The 22771-nt window shown below is 40.7% G+C and overlaps 1 protein-coding gene across 2 annotated transcripts in view; it reads right to left on the reverse strand.

The window, feature by feature from the left end:
• The window catches only part of EFCAB6 (EF-hand calcium binding domain 6), a 293210-nt gene that overhangs the window by 191895 nt on the left and 78544 nt on the right, over positions 1–22771 (reverse strand). For both annotated transcript variants that reach the window (XM_055105420.2, XM_055105421.2), the window contains exons 9-10: positions 19986–20098; positions 4027–4151 (exon numbers count right to left, since the gene is read on the reverse strand). In XM_055105420.2, coding sequence (XP_054961395.2) covers positions 4027–4151; positions 19986–20098 — 238 coding nt within the window. The remainder of the gene's footprint in view (positions 1–4026; positions 4152–19985; positions 20099–22771) is intronic.

The raw sequence follows: 22771 nt of genomic DNA on the forward strand, positions 1-22771 counted from the left end.
CTTTTAGAAAATGGGTAAGGTATGAAACCGAAATAGTGTCTTTGTGACAAATATAACTTTTTAGAAATTTTCATTGTTACTGTTTATATAGAAAGTACAAGCCTTTGTTTAAAAAAAATGCAAGCAATTCAGCAAAGTATAAAAAAGGAAATAAAAATACCTGGTAGTCTCACCTTCACATACCATCATATTCTTGATGGAAAAGCCAACAGTACATCCATTTTCCATCTTCATATGTTTAGTTTTTATAAATGTTTCCTTAGTCTTAAATCTAAATGAGGTCCCTGTTGTTATTCTCTCTCATAACACCCTGGTCTTTTTCATCATACCACTAAAAAAAAATTGTATTCATGACTTTTTACTTGTTTAATAACTCTCTCCCTGATATAAGGTAACGTGATCTCTATACGAGCAGAGATCGTATCTGTTTTGTTCACAAATAATTACCTAGAATGAAGCACATTATTGGCATGCAGTCAGCACTCAATAAATATTTATTAAAAGTGGGTATATTTTTATCAAAAACGTTCTAAACAAAAGTTGTAAAATATAAAAGGCTGTTCAACACATTAGTAAAAAGTGAAATAAAAATTATAGCTAAGATAGCATTTCATCTGTATCAGACAGGCAGAAATGTACAAGCTTAGCAGTATCAAGTGTTGGGGGCACGTGGAACAGCAGGAGTGCTCACGTGCTTCTGGTGGGAGTGTAAATCAATATGGTGGCAAGCAATAGGATACTGCCCATTGAGCATGAGGGGCATGTTCTCTACAACCCAGCTCACAACTCCACTCCTAGGTGTAATTTCCGGAGAAACCTTGGCATCTGTGGACCAGAAGCTAAGCTTACAACCACTTATGGTGGCGCTGTTTGGGTTGGCATAAAACAGGAAGCAATCCAAATGTTCATCCATAGGAGAATGTATAACTTGCAAAATATTTAGATAAGGGAAACTGTAGAGCAGTGAAAATGATAACACAGCTATACTCATAATATGAGTGAATCTCATCTTGAGCACAAACAGGATGAAAAATAAATGGTTTTGCAACTATGCCAATATATGATGGGGAAAAAGAGAAAGAAGGATCAGGCAAAGACAAAGAACCCGGAATGGAAGAAGACAGAATATAAAAGAATATGAACACATCCCCTGCAAAAATTTCATGCCACAAAAAGGAACTAAATTAGAAAATCAATTAATTGAAAGAAAATCTTGAAAATGATAAAATAACTTTTTAGAAATTTTCATTGAGAAAAGAAGGAATATTTCAAAGCTAAGAAAATAGAAAATAAAAATAGCATCATTACAGGAACTAATAAATTAGACACAGCAAGAATAAGAGGCAAGGATGAGATTTAAATTAGTATTAAAGGAGTGCCGTGGAAGAATCTCAATGAAGCAGAGGAAAGGGACAAAAGAATTAAATCAACTTGAGAGAAGATGACAGCTATCAAGGAGAGGCAAAGATGATCCAATATAAGGATAACAGGGACTACTGTGGAAGGAAGGAAGGATAGAAGGAGGAAGGGAGAGAGAGGAGATGATTTTAGTACTATGACACAGTATCCATTGCTTGCCACCACATTGATTTTCCTGAAGTAAAGGAAGAACTGAATCTGTCCATCACACTGTGTTCCAGGAAACTTTGTCAAAATGGTCCATGCCAAGATATAGCTTTGTTTTGCTTTGTTAATTTCAAGGATCAAGGAAAAAAAAAAAAAGCTTCAGGAATCCAGGTAAAAAAAGAAATCACCTACAAGGGGGAAAGAAATCCGGTTGACCCCAGGTTATTTTCACAGCAACATCCAATGCTGGAAGACAATGGAAAAAATATTTACAACATTAAAGGAAAAGAAAGCATGATGGACGGATTATAGCCAGCCAAGTTGCTGTTCAAATATAAAAGCAAAAGGCACATAGTTTCAAATATGAAAAAAACAAAGGGAATAAGGCACCCATGAGCCTTTCCTAAGGAAATTACTTGACAATGAAATCCAGCCAACCAAAAAATAAATCAAAATAAAGAACTCTGAGAGGGATAAACTGTGATCAGTGCTGCACTATCATGATGCACATTAAATTCATGCAAATATAAAACAAAGTCAAAACAACAGGGGGAATTATGGCAACTGAACAGAATATAAATATTATAAACTCAGCTAAGGACAAACTATAAAGAGCAAAAATGGTGAGGTGGGAGGTAGGCGTAGGAAGAAACAAGTACCCGTCACTTCGAGTTTCATAGCAGAAATCCAGCCCATACTGTCTGAAATGGAAACATCCCTCAAAAACATAGTTTCTCCAGCTCTTAATAGCTTTTTAAATCTCTTTTCTTGCCTTAAAGTCCCTTTGGGGACCTAATATGTCTTGCGGGAAGGAAATGTTCATCCAGAGTTCTTAGTGTCTCCGCTTTCCCTTGAGGACAGTGTTGCAGGGTTAAGGGCAGGGACTGGATAAGCCTGCACTGCATAGGCTGTTTACACTCGGCCCCAGGACTTAGCTGGACTCATTTAACCTATTCATGCCTCAGTGTCCTCAGATGGATGATCACAGTGCGCTGCTCATGGGGTTGCTGTGAAGACTGAACAGACCACCAGCAAAGCACTGGCAACACTGCCTGGCACAGAGAACATCCCATAAAAGAGTTAAATATGATGGCGATGGTGACATTTCCTTTTCTTCTGGGAAATTCAAGGAAATTTAAATTAAATACGTTTTATTTTTAAAAAGGAGTATGATCCTCTTCTTATAAAATTATTTCTATCTATGTCTCCACCTACCCACTGATGCAGCCGTCCTTCTATACATGAATAAAGAGAGGTCCAGAATTATGTTCACCAAATGTTGCCTTTGATTCTTTCTGGGTGGTGGATTGTGAATAGTTTATTACTTTCTTCTTTGTACTTTTTAGAATTGCTTACATTTTTTGCAATGGTCATGTTTTTATGAAAACAAGAAAGTCATTAACAACAACTAGAGAAAACAAATTTAACCAAATTACCCACAAATATGACAGTGCTCACTTCTCCAACACCCTTATCGACACTGGCTTTGTGAGTTCCTCCTGCATTGACATCCGTCTATTGAACATTTTATATTAATAATATGTAAAAGTTCTATGAATGTTGGGAATTATTCATCTGTCATTTATGTTGCACATATTGTGCCAAGTTTATCATATGTTTATACAAAGTTTTGCTGTATAAAGGATTGTTCATTTTTCTGAAGTTAAATTTTATCAGTCTTTTTCTTTAAGGCTTTTGGGCTTTACTTCATGCTTACAAGAGATTCTAAATTTCAAGATTAATACATGTTTACCCACATTACTTACATTTAAATTGTTGATGAAGATAGAATTTATTTTTGGTGAAGAGTGGAAGGTTATAATCTTCATTCCCCAAAATGGCTGGATAGCAAATTATCTCAATAATAATTACCAAATAAGCCTCTCTCACTACACTTTATTGAAATGCTTCACATCACAGGCTAAGTTCACATATAAAGAGTGGTTCATTAGCCAACTACCCCTTTAAATCCATTTGAATGTCCATTGCTGCACCAATGCCATATTGTCTTAATTATTATGTCTTTATAAAATATTTTATATGTGTAGAATAAGTCCTCTATTATAATTTTTCAGAAGAAAAAATATATATCCTGATATAGGAAGAATAGGTAGTAATACTAAATCTTCCAATCCAAGAATCAGAAAAGACCTCTTCACTTATTCATGCTTTCCTTTACGTTACTCAATAACGTTGCATTATTTCTTTATATGTCTTATTAGAGTTAGTATGTGAGTAGCACAAAGGATGTACTTAAAAATTAATTTCACATCACCATCACGATTATCCATGATCAATGTATTGCTGTTATTGGGAGGTAGAGGGGGTCTCAGTATTGGAGAAGACATAGGTGGGATCGAAACATATTTTAGAAATAATGTGTAAACCTAATAGTTTTCCATATTGTCTACTTCGCTGTGTTTACTCTGTAGGTAATTGTGGCTTAGGAAAACATCTTACTTGTAGACAAAAGTTCCTCTCAATTTCATCCAAGGAGTAGTTTCTCCAGATATCTTCAGATGATGCAGAACCTAGCAAACGCTCCTTTTTGGAATTTTTGGCTTGTTGATTCTCCAATGAGACCTCTGTTGAAACAAAATAGCTTTGGCTTATCAACATTGTCAAAGGTTAAACATTTAAATATTGTTTCATTTTAATCATTACTTGTTTGGTAAAAAAGGAAGGCTTGAATAAACCAAGAAAATGATGAACCATCTGATTAATGGTGTTGAAATAACTGGCTAAACATTTTGGAAAAAATAAAAGTAATCATCTACTCACTATCTAACTCTAGGATAAACACTAGATAGAGTGAAATGTACACTAAATAGAATAATACAACCATAAAAATAGAAGAAAATTAAGATGACTATTACATACTACATAATCTTTGTGTGAGAAAGCCTTGCCAAGGAAAACACTAAAGCCAGAATTTATTTAAATAAAGGATAAGTTTGACAACATAAATACTTGATTTTTGTTTGGTAAAAAAAAAAAAAGCCACAAGTTAACAGTGAAAAAATAATCAGTGGAGAAGAACTATTGTTCATATACATAAGAAATACATGTTAATTTTCATAATATATGAGTAGCTCTTATGAATCAATAAAATAAATATAAACATCCAATAGAACAGTAGACTAAGGTTATAGACAGATAATTCACATAAAAAGAATTTTAAAGCATCCAATAAATGTATGGACTACTCAAGCTCATTGATCATTTTTAAAGTCTTATTAAAACAAATTAACATTTTTTTCTACTGGTCAAATAGGCAAGGAGTAAAGGGAATAATAAGAACCAGTTCTGGCTTGTGTATAAAAACTTGGTACTTGAATATGCTTAAATCCTTTTCTAGAGTTTTGTACTCATGGCATAATAGGGCTACTCACCGAATTCACATGGATAAGGATATTTTCTGCACTTTTCTTTATGAGAGAAAAAAATGAAACAATCTAAATGCCCATTCATAGAAGATGAATTTTATAAATGAATGGTCCATCAAGCCTATGAAATACTACACAGACTTTAAAAACAAAGATACATGTCTAAATTAACGGATGTGGGAAATGTTCTTTGCTATATATTGTTTCATGATTTTAAAGGGGTAATTAGCATAATTTCATTTTAACACTTATTTTGTATATCTTTCTATGCATGCATCCATCCATCCATCCATCCATCCATCCATCCATCCATCCATCCATGTAAGTACCAGAAACAAAATCTGAGAGGATACTACACGAAAAAGAAAAAGTGGTAGGATTCAGGTAGTAGAATTATACGGGATTGTTATTTAGTGTTTTTGTGTTTTCTGGCTTTTTTGAAACAAGCATGTATTATTTTTATAATAAAAGAGAATGAAATAAATCTAAAATATAGCCATTTTCTTTCTCAAAGTTGACTGCAAAGAATCACAAATGGTTTCCCAGATTTATTTCCTAAAATGTCTGCAAATACGCTTCAGCCAAATTAAGCACACTTAATTCAGCTGCAGTTAACAAACTGCCAGTCATCTGGAATTCTATTTCCTAGCTCCAAAAAAGAGAAAGGGGAGAAAAAGAAGATCCCTCTGGGCTATATAATAAAAGACAAAGTTGGTCTTTAGAACTTGGTCATGGCCAGGCACAGTGGCTCATGCTTGTAATCCCAGCACTTTGGGAGGCCAAGACGGGCAGATCACCTGAGGTCAGGAGTTTGAGACCAAACTGGCCAACGTGGTGAAACCCTGTCTCTACTGAAAATACAAAAATGAGCCGGTCATGGCGGCACACGCCTATAGTCCCAGCTCCTCGGGAGGCTGAGTCAGGAGAACTGCTTGAACCTGGGAGGCGGAGGTTGTAGTGAGCTGAGATCATGCCACTGCACTCTAGCCTGGTGACAGAGAGAGGCTCCACCTCAAATAACCGTAATAATAATAATAATAATAATAATAATAATATCAACAAATTTGGTCTTGGTCTGGAATTCTACAGCCACAGTGGGCTGAGCATTTGAAACCTGGTGTCTCAGGACATTTGAGCTGCAAGGGCCCTCGCTGAAAGATGAGGAAGCTGTGTCACAGAAGCGGGACCTGAAGTGGTCTAGCACACAGAGGCCTCCAGCCCCTCTTGGACACCTCATCCTGTTCTCAGTCCACCTGTGACACTGGTACTCTCATGGCACATTTCGGGAAGCCCACTGGGGCTCTGTTTAAACAACATGTCTGGCTTGGAAGGGTGGAGAAGGGATTAGGGTGTGAGGCCTGCCCTGGGGAGCTCACGGCCCACAGGCCTGTGCACACGCCCTGTGGCTGCTCTCACAGGCTGGCTGACAGCACTCAGTACGGTGTATTCAGTGACGCCTCTCTCACCACAATTATACCAGCTTTCATTCTCCAGGGCAGCTTGATAATGCCTGCAACCTTCTGATTTTCTCAAAATTTCCTCTGAAGGATGATGCTACCTGATGTGAAACTGGGTGGAGAAGCAATCCAAAGCTTACAGTGCGGTTTATGTTCACTGCAGGCGAAAGGAAATCTGCTCCCCAGCATCTTTCTTCATGTGCCCAAATAGATGGTGCTTTTCATAAGCAAGATGGTGGTGGCTTATTAAGAACACAAATGGAACCAAAACAGAAGTTCGCAAAATTAATAGAACACATTGTTCCACATTTAGAAAAGTCAGAGATAAAAGGTTGCTGCAAATATATGAACTAGCGACTCTCTTATAGAGGTGAGAACAGCATCAAACCTCTAACCAGCTCTTGGTAATTTGTTCTTATATAACATATTTTCCCCCCAAAAATTTGCTGACTGGCTCTCCCACTTACTAGCTATGCAATGGTGTGCTTTTGTTTCCTTATTTACAAGAAGAGATAGAAAACAGTACCTTTGTCATGGAACTGCTACCTGGATTAGATGAGCTGATAGAGGTACTTGCCTGGCACTTGGTAGATACTCAATAGGTATTAGCTACGTATTGATTCATAATACTGTTTCAATGATAGGAGTCATGGAAGAGCAGTATCAATCAGAGTCTGAAAACTCAGAACTCAGACGACAGAAATCAGGAGCAAATTACAAAAAGCATTATGTCAGGTATAAAACGTATTATTAACGAATAGCCACCATGAAATTTGCTAAGAGAATAGATGTTAAGTGTTCTCACCACACACACAAAAAGGTATCCATGTGAGGTGATGGAGGTGTTAACTAATTTACTGTAATAAACATTTCACAATGTATATGTACATCAAATCACCACATTGTACATCTTAAATACACACAATTTTAACTTGTCAGTTATACCTCAATAAAGATGAAAAAAAAAATCATTTCAGAAATGAAGACTAGGCCGGGTTCAAGGAAAGGAAAGGAGAGGAGACTAAGCTGGGCACAGTGGCTTACACATGTAATCCCAGCACTTTGAGAGACCGAGGCAGGAAGCCAGGAGTTCAAGACCAGCATGGGCAACAAAGCAGAACCTGTCTCTACAAAAGATTAAAAAAAAAAAAAAATAGCCAGGCACAGTAGCATGTACCTGTGGTCCAAGCTACTCGGGAGGCTGAGGCAGGAGAACTGCTTGAGCCCAGGAGTTCAAGGCTGCAGTGAGCTATGATCATGCCATTGCGCTCCAGCCTGGGTGACAGAGCAAGACCCTGTCTCTAAAAAATAAAATAAAATAAGAAATGAAGACTAAACTAAAAGAAACACAAGAGCAAATAAACACAATAGTAATAGGAGGTGAAATCAAAGTTATATCATGGAAGGAAACAAAGAAGGGAGAGAGGGAGGAAAAGAGAGAGGAAGGGAGGGAGGAAGAAAGTAAGAAAAAAGGGAGGAAGAGGGACTTGTGAGGAAGTCGTGGTGTAGAAGAGAAGAGGGGAAACAGATCCTATCTTTTGCATAGGGAATCCAAAAGATACAATACACATGCTATGAATCACTGAGAAGAAAACCAAACAATGGAATGGAAAAAATACTAAAAATCACAATTCAAGAAATTAAAGAGGAAGTCCTAGCCAGAGGAATCAGGCAAGAGAAAGAAAGAAAAGGCATCCACATACGAAATGAAGAAGTCAAACTATCTCTCTTTGCTGACAATATGATTCTATACCTAGAAAACCCTACAGACTCTGCCAAAAGGCTACTAGAACTGATAAATCATTTAAACAAGGTTTCAGTACACAAAATCAATGTACAAAAATCAGTGGCATTTCTATACATCAATAATGTCCAGGCTGAGAGTCAAATCAAGAATACAATCCCACGTGCAATAGCCACAAAGAAAATAAAATACCTGAGAATACAGCTAACCAAGGAGGTGAAAGATCTCTACAAGAAGAAGCACAAAACAGTGCTGAAAGAAACTAGAGATGACACAAATAAGTGGAAAAAATATTCTATGCTTATGGATTGAAAGAATCAGTATCATTAAAATGGCCATACTGCCCAAAGCAATGAACAGATTCCACGCAGTTCCAATCTAGCTATCAGTGTCACTCTTCAAGAATTAGAAAAAGCTATCCTAAAATTCATATGGAACAACAAACAAAACAAAACAAAACCCAAAGCCCAAATAGCCAAAGCAATCCTAAGCAAAAAGAACAAAGCTGAAGGCATCAGTCTACCCAACTACAAACTATACTATAAGACTATAGAAAGCAAAACAGCATGACACTAGTACAAAAACAGACACATAGGCAAATGGAACAGAATAGGAAACTCAGAAATAAAGCTACCCACTTAAAACATCCGATCTTTGACAAGGCAGACAAAAATAAGCAATGGAGGAAGTTCTCCCTATTAAATAAATAGTATTGGGATAACAGGCTAGCCATATGCAGAAGAATGAATCTGGACCCTTACCTTTCACTATATATAAAAATTAACTCAAGATGGATGAAAGAAGTAAATGGAAGACCTCAAACTATAAAAATCTAGAAGAAAAACTGGGAAATATCCTTCTTAACATCAGCCTTGGCAAAGAATGTTTGGCTAAGTCCCCAAAAGCAATTGCAACAAAAATAAAAATTGATAAGTGGGGCCTTCTTAAACTAAAGAACTTTTCTGCACAGCAAAAGAAACTATCAATAAACAGACAACCTACAGAATGGGAGAAAATATTTGAAAAGTATGCATCTGACAAAGTCCTAATATCTAAAATCTGTAAGGAATTTAAACACAATATCAACAAGCAGAAAACAAATAACCCCATTAAAAAATGGACAAAGGACATGAACAGACACTTCTCAAAAGAAGAAGACATACACACGGCCAACAAACATATGAAAAAATGCTCATAATCACTAATCATCAGAGAAATGCAAATTGAAGCCACAAGGAGATACCATCTTACACCAATCAGATTGGCTATTATTAAAAAGTCAAAAAAGGCAGGGCGTGGTGGCTCACACCTGTAATCCCAGCACTTTGGGAGGCCAAGGTGGGCAGATCACGAGGTCAAGAGATCGAGACCATCCTGGCTAACATGGTGAAACCCCATCTCTACTTAAAAAAAAAAAATTAAAATTAGCTAAGTGTGGTGGCATGCGCCTGTAATCCCAGCTACTCTGGAGGCTGAGGCAGAAGAATCGCTTGAACCCAAGAGGCAGAGGTTGCAGTGAGCCGGGATCGCGCTGCTGCACTCCAGCCTGATGAAAGAGCGAGACTGCATCTCAAAAAAAAAAAAAAAGTCAAAAAACAACAGATGCTGGCAAGGCTGCAGAGAAAAGGGAACACTCAGGCATTGTTGGTGGGAATGTAAATCAGTTCAGCTACTGTGGAAAGCAGTTTGGAGATTTCTCAAAGAATTTAAAACAGAGCTACTATTCAACGCAGCAATCCAATTACTGGGCATACATCTAGTGGAAAATAGATTATTATGCCAACAACACATGCACTCATATGTTCATTGTAGCACTATTCACCATAGCAAAGACATGGAATAAACACAGGTGCCCATCAGTGGTGGACTGGATAAAGAAAATGTGGTACGGATATACCACAGAATACTACACAGCCATAAAAAAGAATAAAATCATGTCCTTTGCAGCAACATGCATGGAGCTGGAGGCCATAATTCTAAGCAAACTAACACAGGAACAGAAAACCAAACACTGCATGTTCTCTCTTATAAGTGGGAGGTAAACACTGAACGAAGTTTATTCCAACCCTAATGGATGACTTTAAGGGGTTCAAGACTTCAGTGGAGGAAGTAACTGTATACGTAGTGGAAATAGCAAGAGAACTAGAATTAAAAGTGGAGCCTGAAGATGTGACTATATTGCTGTAATCTTTTGTACAAACTTTAAGGGATGAGGAGTTGTTTCTTATGGATGACCAAAATAAGTGGTCTCTTGAGATGAAATCTACTCCTGGTAAAGATGCTATGAACATTGTTAAAATGACAACAAAAAGTTGAACACACATGGATATAAGCATGGGAACAACAGATAACAGGGCCTACTAGAGGAGGAGAAATGGAGGGGGTGTGGATTGAAAAACTCCCTATTGGGTGCTATGCTCACTACCTGGGTGCAGTATACCTGTGTAACAAACCTGTACATGTACCCCTGTATCTAAAAGTTGAATTTTTTTAAAAAAGAGACTCAGATGAAAACCTAAATAGTACACAATGTACTCAGGGAATCATTCAACCTTGAGTACCTAATATCATGACATAGTCTAGCAAAATGTATTGGGTTTTAAATTTTTTAAAATTATCAGGGCATCCAGACAAAAAGATCAAATTATGAATAAGGAAAACAAAGGTGGAGCCCACTCTGCCTCTATAATTCTTACATTCTGCACACCTGCAGGGTTAGCACCTCATAGTGTCAAAGCTTACTGCTTGCACCTTCCAGAGTTATGGCATAAGCCACATCTGGGCCCACGTGAGCCACAGTGTGCTGCCACCAAGCTTTACAGCTTGTACTTTTCAGAGGGGCACCTAAGCCACAGCTGGGACCAAGGAGCCCTGCACCAGAATGTGGGGGGCAGAGTCCAGAGATGGCCCTGGGCAGCAAGCCCATCGAGTAGGCTTTTTAGGGTAATTGTCAAAAACCATTCTGCCTTCCTATGGCTTTGGGTCTGTGATGGGAGGGTCCTTTCTATTTATGCTAATCTATTTAACAATGAGTCACTCAGCCACATCCTTATTTTGTTCTCATGAACATGCTTTTCTCATTCTGCATGTGGCCAGGCTGCACTTCCTTCAGGATTGTAAGTTTTATCTTTGTCATCCTTTTGCTTCCAAATCTCACTGCAAGTGGCCAAAAGTAACCATGCAGCACCTTGAACACTTTGCTGCTTAGAAACTTCTTTCACCAGCTATCCTAGTTCAGCACTCTCAAGCTCAGCCTGTCACACCACCCTATGGCATGGATACAATGCAGCCAAGTTTGCAACTGTATAAAAAGGATGGCCTTTACTTTAGTTTCCAGTACTTTGTCCCTCATTTCCATCTCAGACCTTGTCAGAATGGTCTTTACTGTTTACTGTCAATATTTCTTTTTTTCTTTTCTTTTCTTTTTTTTTTTGAGAAGGAGTCTCGCTCTGTCTCCCAGGCTGGAATGCAGTGACACGATCTTGGCTTACTGCAACCTCTGCCTCCTGGGTTCAAGTGATTCTCCTGCCTCAGCCTTCCAAGTAGCTGGGATTACAGGCACATGCCACCACGCCTGGCTAATTTTTTTATATTTTTAGTAGACACAGGGTTTCACCGTGTTGGCCAGGCTGGTCTTTAACTCCTGACCTCAAATGATCCGCCTGCCTTGGCCTCCCAAAGTGCTAGGATTACAGGCATGAGCCACCGTGCCCTGCCTACCATCCATATTTCTATCAACATTCTGGTCACAACCACTCAAGTAATCTCCAAAAAGCTCTAGACTTTCTCTTGTCTTCACTTCTTCTAAGCCCTCACCAGAATCACCCATAATGCTTTGCTCATGGTAATCTAGGCTTTTTCTAGCCTGCTCCTCCAAATACTTCCAGCCTTTGCCAATTACCTAGTTCCAAAGTTGCTTCCACATTTCCAGTTATCTGTATGGCAACAACCCCACTTCTCTGTATCAAGTTTCTATCTTAGTCCTTTTTATGTTGCTGTAACTACATACCTGAGACTAAGTAATTTACAAAGAAAACAAATATATTTCTTATAGTTCTGGAAGCTAGAAAGTCCAAGGTCAAGGGACTGCAGCTGGCTGGCTTCTGAGGCCCTCATGCTGTGTTGCAACATGGAAGAAAGCATCATAGGGCAAGAGAGAGGCATGTTGAGAGCCAAACTGGCTTTTTTTTTTTTTTTTTTAGACGGAGTTTCATTCTTGTTGCCCAGGCTGGAGTGCAATGGCACAATCTTGGCTCATTGTAACCCCCGCCTACCGGGTTCAAGCAATTCTCCTGCCTCAGCCTCCAGAATAGCTGGGATTACAGGCATGCGCCACCACGCCCAGCTAATTTTGTATTTTTAGTAGAGATGGGGTTTCTCCATGTTAGTCAGGCTGGTCTTGAACTCCCGACCTCAGGTGATCCACCCGCCTCGGCCTCCCAAAGTGCTGGGATTACAGGCGTGACCCACTGCACCCGGCCCAAACTGGCTTTTATAACAGACTCACTGTTATGATAATCCATTAATCCATTCACAGGGGCAGAGCCCTCATGACTCAATCACCTCTTAAAGGCCCCATCTCTTAAAACTGTTACATTGGGGATTAAGTTTCAACATGAGTTTTGGAGGGGGCTAACATTCAAACCATAACACCAACCCAGAAAGAATATGCTGACACCATGAGTTTTACACTTTAGGGCTAAAGTTTTGAACTGGTAGGATGGCAGCGGGGAAGATGATGGGCTGGTGTCAGCAATTCAGCCTTTCCTACTACATACCAATAAATAAGCCTCTGTCCTGACAGCCTTAGTGTAGAGATTTAATATTATATGCCCCATAACCCCAAACTACTATATCTTTATTTTAGAACATCCACAAAATGGTTTTGCCTCCTAACTGGAGGATTTGAATTTCAATGATAAAAGTTATAGGATAAGTATTCAATAGGAAAAATGATGGAACTGAGATTGTATTTTACGATGAATGCAGGATAGAAGACAGACTGGGATAGGCCAATAGGCTTTAGACTGTGGTACCAGTTAGGAGGCAGCAATGAGAATGTAAGCTAATGCTGCAGAAACAGGAATATACAGAATGACTGGATATATAGCTTACACTGGATCAAATCAAAGACGCCTTTCATTTAGGCATTGGGGATACATAAAATAATGCATTATTAAAAATCTGCTGCCAATTATTGATAAAATGCAAAAACAAAAAAAGGGATGTCCATAGCAAAACTGAAATTGTATCCTAGAACTTACCTTCTTATAATACCTAAAGAAATAAGCAGAAGAAAAAATGTAAAAATTCACCAAAAAAAAAAAAAAAAAAGACAGCATAAATTGAAGCAAAAAGAAACTGACTATGAGTAGACAGAAAGTTTTGCTTCCAATTTTGGTGGATTAGCTCATACAACCCTCCCAGCGGATAACATTTAAAACTCTGGGCAAAATATAAACAGAAAACTATCTGGAGGCCCTGGGGAACAACTGAAAGCAGATACAAACTGAAGCTGGCACTTGGAAAAATGAAATCTTACTCAGTGAATTTCTTGTGATTTGGCTTTTTGCCTGAGGGCAGGCCCCAGCTGGAATCATGCTAAGTGGCTAGAATTTGGATATAAATTCAGGCTCTTACCAGCTTTAGGAATTGGAAAACAGAGTTCAGGCCTCCCACAGTGGCCAGAAGGCAAGGAAGGAAAACCCAAAAGGAAGAGAGGCATAAAGGGGGATCTCCAATATCTGTGAATAAACTTTGCCCAAATCTCTGGCCAACTCCTGAACTATAGATGTGCAGAGAAGACACCAAGCTGCCCCTCTAGGGAGAAAATAATGAAACAAAGATGTCCCACCGCCAGGAGGACAAAGTTTAGAGTCTGAATACAGCCAAGTAAACTGGCTGCTAAAACAAACAAAATAACAATTCTTCAGAACATAACAGAATCCATAGTTTCTATAATGCAAAATTATAGACATTTACTATATCCAGAATAAATTGCAAAATTATGAGACAGAAAAAACCTCAGGAAACTGTGATTCACATTCAAGAAGAAAGGTAATCAATAAAGACCAAACCCTTACTTCTTATGGTATAATGTTGAAAAAAAAGTTTTAAAACCCAAACCCTGAGATGACCTAGTTGTTGGAATTAACAGATAAAAAAGTTTAAAGCAGCCAAGTGCAGTGGCTCACACCTGTAATCCCAGAATTGGGGAGGCTGAGTGAGGCAAGAGGATCACTTGATGCTAGGAGTTTGAGACTAGGCTGGGCATGACAGTGAGATGCCATCTCCACAAAAAATAATTTTAAAAATTAGCCAGGCATAGTGGCATGCCTGTGGTCCTAGCTGGTCATGAGGCTGCTGTGGGAAGGTTACTTGAGCCCAGGGGTTTGAGGCTGCAGTGAGCTATGATTGCACCACTGCACTCCTGCCTGGGCAACACAGCAAGACCCTGTCTCAAAAAGAAAAAAAAAATTTTAAGCATTTAAAAATTCTTAAAATTGTAAAATAACAGTGTTTGAGAATGTGAAAGAAAATATATTTCTGTTGAGTGAACAGACAGGAAATCTCAGTGGAACAACAGGAGTGTAGCAATGTATTATGTGTTTATGGTGTATGTAAAAGTACAATGCAGGGCAGCAATATAACAAAGGATAGGAGAGAAGAATTGGGAAAACACTGTAGTAAGGTCCATACACTGCACATGAATTACTATAATATTACTTAGAGGTAGGTTCTGATTAATCAAAGATGTATATTAGAAACCTTATTTATTAGTCTGCTTTGCATTGCTATCAAGGAATACCGGAGACTAGATAATTTATAAAGAAAAGAGGCTCATTTGGCTTATGGTTCTGCAGGCTGTACAAGCATGGCTCGTACATCCTTGAAGCTCGAGCATCTGCTCGGCTTCAATAAGTTTTTTTTTTTTTCTTTTTAAATTATACTTTAAGTTCTAGGATACAGGTGCAGAACGTGCAGGTCTGTTATATAGGTATACATGTGCCATGGTGGTTTGCTGCACCCATCAACCCGTCATCTAGGTTTTAAGCCCCACATGCATTAGGTATTTCTTCTAATGCTATCCCTCCCCTTTGCCCCCCACCCCATGACAGGCCCCAGTGTGTGATGTTCCCCTCCCTATGTCCATGTGTTCTCATTGTTCAACTCTCACAATGAGTGAGAACATGTGGTGTTTGGTTTTCTGTTCCTGTGTTAGTTTGCTGAGAATAACGGTTTCCAACTTCATCCATGTACCAGCAAATGACATGAATTCATTCTTTTTTATGGCTGCATAGTACTCCTGGTGTATATCTGCCACATTTTCTTTATCCAGTCTATCATTTATGGGCATTTGGGTTAGTTCCAAGTCTTTGCTCTTGCAAATAGTGCTGCAATAAACATACATGTGCATGTGTCTTTATAGTAGAATGATTTATAATCCTTTGGGTATATACCCATTAATGGGATTGCTGGGTCAAATGGTATTTCTGGTTTTAGATCCTTGAGAAATTGCCACACTGTCTTCCACAATAGTTGAACTAATTTACACTCCCAACAGGGTAGAAGTGTTCCTATTTCTCCTCATCCTCTCCAGCATCTGTTGTTTCCTGACTTTTTAATGATCACCATTCTAACTGGCATGAGATGGTATCTCAATGTGGTTTTGATTTGCATTTCTCTAATGACCAGAGATGTTGAGCTTTTTTCATATGTTTGTTGGCTGCATAAATGTCTTCTTTTGAGAAGTGTCTGTTCATATCCTTCACCCACTTTTTGATGGGGTTGTTTTCTTCTTGTAAATTTGTTTAAGTTCCTTGTAGATTCTGGATATTAGACCTCTGTCAGATGGATAGATTGCAAAATTGTCCTCCCATTCTGTAGGTTGCCTGTTTACTCTGACCATAGTTTGTTTTGCTGCACAGAAGCTCTTTAGTTTAATTAGATCGCATTTGTCAATTTTGGCTTTCATTGCAATTGCATTTGGTGTTTTAGTCATGAAGCCTTTGCCCACGCCTATGTCCTGAATGGTATTGCCTAGGTTTTCTTTCAAGAAGCTTTTTACTGGTGGTGGAAGGTGAACAGGGAGCAAGTGCATCACGTGGCAAGAGAGGGAGCAAGGCAGAGCAGGAGGTGCCTGTCTCCTTTAAATACCAGCTCTTGTGTGAACTAACAGAGCAAGAACTCACTCATTACCATGGGGAGGGCACCAAGCTATTTATGAGGAATCTACCCCAATGACACAAATACCTCCCACTAGGTCCAACCTCCAACACTGGGGATCACATTTCTTTCTTTTTTTAAATAGAGACAGGGTCTTGCTAATGTTGCCTAGGCTGGTCCTTCGACTCCTGGCCTCAAGTGATCCTCCTGCCTCAGCCTCCCAAAGTGCTGGGATTACAGGCGTGAGCCACCATGCCTGGCCTGGGGATTACATTTCAACATGAGATTTGGAAGAGACAAATATCCAAACCATATCACCCTAGAACAAGCACCAAAAAATTTAATAATAAATAAAAAGTCAATAGAAGAAGTAAAATGGAATAGAAAATACTCAGTTTATCCAAATTTCATGAAAGTACGCAAACTCTCCAGGAGTGGATAGTGAAGGAAGGAGAGGAACATAATGAACACAAGGCAGAGATCCCACCTTGGAAGAAAACATAACTTCAGATACAAAATTACTTTACAGAATCTCTCTATAAGAACGTGAACTCAGTAAAAGGAGAGTTGAATGGCAAGATGATAAACCAACAAAATAAGATGGAAAATAATATTGTAGACCTAAAGAAACAACATTAGAGATCTAGTAAGTAAATTAGAAACAGCAAAGAATAGGATAGACCTTGGTGAAAATCAAATTACAGGTATAGATAAAAGATCTAAGACAATCACTGTGAATATGTGCTGGTCATGGCGGCATACGCCCGTAACCCCAGCTCTTTGGGACTGTGTATAGGCAGGAGGATCACTTAAGCCCAGGAGTTCGAGATTAGCCTGGCAACATAGTGAGACCCTGTCTCTACAATTTTTTTTTTTTAAAGTTAGCCAGACATGGTGGTGCATGCCTGTGGTCCCAGTTACTTGGGAGGCTGAGGTTGGAGGATCGCTTGTGCCCAAAGTGCTGGAATTGCTCAGGAGGTTGAGGCTGCAGTGAGCTATGATCGTGCCACTGCACTCAAGCCTGGGCAACAGAGCAAGCGAGACCTTGTAGAAATAAGAAAGAAAAAAGAGAGGAGAGGAGAGGAAAAGGAGGGCAGGAGGGAAGGATGGAAGGAGGGAAGGAGGAAAGGATGGAGGGAGGGAGGGAGGGAAGGAGGGGAGGAGGGGAGGGAGGGAAGGGATGGAGGGAGGGAAGGAGGGAAGGGATGGAGGGAGGGAAGGAGGGAAGGGAGGGAGGGGAGGGGGGAAAGGAGGGGAGGGAGGGAGGGAAGGGAGGGAGGGAGGGGAGGAGGGAAGGGAGGGGAGGAGGGAAGGAGGGGAGGGAGGGAGGGAGGGGAGGAGGGAAGGAGGGAAAGAAAGGGAAGGAGGGAAGGGAGGGAGGGAAGGGAGGGAAGGGAGGGAGGGAAGGGAGGGAAGGGAGGGAGGGGAGGAGGGAAGGGAGGGAAGGTAGGGAAGGAGGGAAGGAAGAGGAAGGAGGGAAGGAGGGAAGAGAGGGAAGGAGGGAAGGAGGGAAGGGAGGGAGGGAAGGCGGGAAAGGAGGAAAGGAGGAAAGGAGGGAAGGAGGGAAGGGAGGGAGGGAAGGAGGGAAGGGAGGGAAGGAGGGAAGGAGGGAAGGAAGGGAGGGAGGGAAGGAGGGAAGGAGGGAAGGGAGGGAAGGAGGGAAGGAGGGAAGGGAGAGAAGGAGGGAAGGGAGGGAAGGAGGGAAGGAGGGAAGGGAGGGAAGGAGGGAAGGAGGGAAGGGAGGGAAGGAGGGAAGGAGGGAAGGAAGGGAGGGAGGGAGGGAAGGAGGGAAGGGAGGGAGGGAAGGAGGGAAGGAGGGAAGGGAGGGAAGGAGGGAAGGGAGGGAGGGAAGGAGGGAAGGAGGGAAGGAAGGGAGGGAGGGAAGGAGGGAAGGAGGGAAGGGAGAGAAGTAGAGAAGGAGAGAAGGAGGGAAGGAGGGAAGGAGGGAAGGAGGGAAGGGAGGGAAGGAGGGAAGGAGGGAAGGGAGGGAAGGAGGGAAGGAGGGAAGGGAGGGAAGGAGGGAAGGAAGGGAGGGAGGGAGGGAGGGAAGGAGGGAAGGGAGGGAGGGAAGGAGGTAAGGGAGGGAGGGAAGGAGGGAAGGAGGGAAGGGAGGGAAGGAGGGGAGGGAGGGAGGGAGGGAAGGAGGGAAGGGAGGGAAGGAGGGAAGGAGGGAAGGGAGGGAGGGAGGGAAGGAGGGAAGGGAGGGAAGGGAGGGAAGGAGGGAAGGAAGGGAGGGAGGGAGGGAGGGATGGAGGTAGGGATGGAGTTCTAGGATAAATGCCTCTTAGGCAATCAGCCAGAGAAAACAAATCATCCATAAGAGAAAAAATGAAGCAGGCCTCAGACTTTTCCACAATCAGACTGAGTACCAGAGGGCAATGGAGCAAAGTCTACAACATATTGAAGGGGGAGATGTGACCTGTGGACATTATATCCAAGATATAGAGGCAGGGTGTATTCCTCATTTTCTTGAGTTTCGTTTAAATTTCTATTCTTCTGATACACTCAGGTAAAAGTACATTCTTACAGAGAACAGCATCTATATAAACCCATTTTTACAAATGTATTTCTTTCTGCCTAACTCTTCTTTCCATATATGTGCCACGGAGAGATGCCAAGAACCCTGTGGACAGTGGTTATTTCTGGGTAGTGGGCTTGGTTCGATTGTTTACTTCAATCTCTTCCTTGTCGCATTGGCACCTGCCTCATGTGGCCGTGGGGAATATGAAGAGGCGACGCAGGAACACGCTTTGCACAGCTCCTGGCACAGGAGGCTTCGAAAACTAGAGCACTGGAGTCTGCTCTAAGCAAGCTTGGTTAGTGGAACCAGGCTAAAACCTGAGAATCTGTCATTTTTCAGCTTGCTAGTGAGAGGGATCTGAGAATCATAGAACATGGTCCCTGAATATTTGCTGCTGAAACCACACAGAGACAACCCATTTTGAGCGAGTCATTCAGGGGCAGTCACTCCTAAAGCACTAGACCACTGAGGGGAAATCTTATTTAAGGCGAGGAAAATGACCAAAGGCTGGGAAGGGAGAGGATCCAATTGCATGAGCCAGACATTCATCCTTAAAGAACTGGACCCTGACTCTCTCCAAAGCTACCCAGCAGGCCGACAACCCTGGGCGTCGTATGGAGGAGGCTGGAGTAAAGACTGTTCGCACAAGGAAACACGTTCTGTCTCAAGGTTATGTCTACTGACCTGGCTTTGCTTGTCTAACATAACTGCAAATTACTCAGCTATTTGCCCTTTTCTGTTAAGATTTTTCCCATCATTAAAGAAAAAAAGTTGAAAATACAGAAGCAACAGAAAGAACAAAATCACAGCCAGGGGCATCTCACTTAAGGACAACCTGAGTATTTTGGAATATTTTCCAATCCGCTACAGATATTCCACACACATCTTCTGTGTTATTATTAACTCTTCATGGATATCCTTGTTCCTGGCTGTAGATTTTACCACATGGCTATACTGTGACTCATTTAGCCTTTTCCTATTCTTAGGCATTGACGTTATTCTTATAAATAATGAAACCATGGCTAGCTTTGTAGATAATGTATTTTCTATATTTGAAAGTATTTCCTCAGGAATGATCCAAAGAACAGGAATTACCATGCCAAAAGATATTGAAATCTTTAGCTATATACTTTAAAAATACTTACCTTGATTTCCCATACAATATCTAAGGTTCAAGTCATTATTTATGCTGAGATTCTTCAAAAACACGTTGTAATCTACTGCAGTATCCTTGTGGATGTTGTAGTGTTTCGAAAACCTAAAATACAAATGTTCTTTAGTAATGAGAAATTATGAATCTAAAATGAAGCAAGTTTGTTACTAAGGTATCCTTTACACTCGGGCTGGCATTAATTTTAATGTCTATTTCTAGCTACAGAGGGAATTAAAAAGTAAACCCCAGAAAATGTTACTGTCAGATTTTTTTTTAAATGCAGCTACTTGGAGATCACTTCTCCAGCCTACAGATAGGATGCATAGAAATTAGAGTGAGACAGAAATGTTGCTGGACCTGGTGAAGAATACCCCAACCTAGACAGCACCTAAGGAGTTTCTCCCGGCTCTGGCGGAAGGGGAGCTGGGGCTCTGTCTACACGGCAGCTGCCTCTCCACTCCGACAGCAGAAGCAGGTCCCATTTGCCTTTAATAATTGGAGGGAAATGAGTCAGCCAGCACAAAATTTCCATAAGCAGGGAAATGGAGAGCTGGGTGGAGGAGCCAGCAGAGATGATCTCGACTGAGCATATCCTTTCTCTAGAGAGAAACTGAGAGAAACTGAGGCCCACAGATGGCATATGGTTTCAAAACAGGGGATGGGTGGAGGAGGCAAAGTTTCTCTTGAAGCATTTCGTGATTTTTATAGGTAACATACAAGGCTTTTTAAAACAGCGAACCACTGTCTATTCCTGAAACATACTGAGATACTTTTTTTTTTTTTTTTTTAGGCAGAATCTCGCTCTGTTGCCCAGGCTAGATAGAGTGTGGTGCTGCAATCTCAGCTCACTGCAACCTCCACCTCCCAGTTCAAGCGATTCTCGTGCCTCAGCCTACCGAGTAGCTGGGATTACAGCCATACACCACCACACCTGGCTAATTTTTGTATTTTTAGTAGACACGGGGTTTTGCCATGTTGGCCAGGCTGGTCTCGAACTCCTGGCCTCAAGTGATCTGCTCACCTCAGCTTCCTAAAGTGCTGGAATTACAGGCATGAGCCACTGTGCCCAGCCGAGATAACCTTTTTTTAAAGTTAAGATAAATAAGATGTTTGAATTTTTAAAATAAATTTTCTATTATTCAAGCCTTCCACCTGATAAATGGTTTTCTAGATCATTTCTGTGTTATCACATTTCTAAAAATTAATGGTTTTTAAATGTTTGGTTATATTATCTCCATATGTGTTGATTTCTATAATTATCTAATCTCATACTGCTTTCTACAAATTTGGTAATTATCACTTAAAGTATTTATTTTTCTGTTTTCCAAATTTAACAAAGAGTAATGCCATGTAGTTATTTCAATGCATACCTTTTTTTCCACTTTGATGACTCTTGCCTATTGTTTTAATAAGATAAATGATCTCTAGGTGTGATCGCTGCCAGATGTTAACAGTGAAACTCCCTAAACAGCTTCATCTTTCATCTACGGTCTCTGTCTTGTGAAAATGAGGTGGTAAGTTTGAGAAACCAGAAGGCCCAATTGAGGGGAGAAGGGTATGACTCCAATCAGCTCATAAACCTCTCCAGCGTCACCACCTGGAACTGGGTTTCATTCATCTGCTCAGGCAACAGGCTGAACCGTAGTGATTTGTTTGCTGGTTTTACAAGGCTGCTCATAAATGATTTCACCTATATCAAACACGCTGGCCTCCAGGGCAGTGGAGAGTAGGCTGGAGGGAGATGGGAAACACAACAATCAATGGGTTTTGAGATATCCTGATTAAGTATGGGGCTTGGTGGTAATTGTATCTCTGGCCTCTTGTTTTATGAAGGTTGGACAGTAGTCTGCTGCCTAAATGGAACAGGTCATCAGAGGGTAAAGGGCATTCACGGAGTCTTTATGATGATGAGATGGTCACTGTGAAATCAGCCCTACTATGTGCAAGTGCATCACAGGCATGTTGTTTACATTTTGTTGAGTCTTCATCCCAGCCCTGAGAGGTGGGCTGCTCAGTCCCCCCTTTTTTTCTTTAAGATGGAGTCTCGCTCTGTTGCCAGGCTGGAGTGCAGTGGTGCGATCTCAGCTCACTGCAACCTCCGCCTCCCGGGTTCAAGCGATTCTCCTGCCTCAGCCTCCCAAGTAGCTGGGACTACAGGTGTGCACCACCATGCCTGGCTAATTTTTGTACTTTTAGTAGAGATGGGGTTTCACCATGTTGGCCAGGACGGTCTCAATCTCTTGACCTCGTGATCCGCCTGCCTCAGCATCCCAAAGTGCTGGGATTACAAGCGTGATCCACCGCGCCCGGCCAGTCCCCATTTCTTTAAGAGAAAACTGAGTCTTGACAAGGCCCAGGAGCTACTCTGAGGCCCTAGAACCAGGGAGGAGAGAGCACAGACTTCACCTCCAGCAGCCTGACTTCAAAGCCTGGGCCATTTCTACCACACCAAGAGCCGAATGTTGATATTAAATAGAAAGCTGTTAGATAAAAGAGAGGATTCAAAAATGCATTGTGTTTCTTGCTCAAAAATAAAAAAGACAAAGTTAATACTGAAGCAGCTTCTCCAGGAAAGAGTATATTCTTGAGCTTCAATAAGAAAAGCATTAAAGCAATTGAAGAAATGGTCTACTTTTGATCTTCTGTGTTTCTGAGTCTAAAAGAAAGCAATTCTATTATGTTCAGTTTCTCAAGCCTTATCATGAAAATAGCATTGTTTTTGAGGCTTAAAAAAATCTCAAATAAAAATTTGTGGAGTTCTTTATTATTCAATACTTA

Source organism: Pan paniscus, chromosome 23 (genome assembly GCF_029289425.2).
Source record: "Pan paniscus chromosome 23, NHGRI_mPanPan1-v2.0_pri, whole genome shotgun sequence".
Classification (NCBI taxonomy): Eukaryota; Metazoa; Chordata; class Mammalia; order Primates; family Hominidae; genus Pan; species Pan paniscus.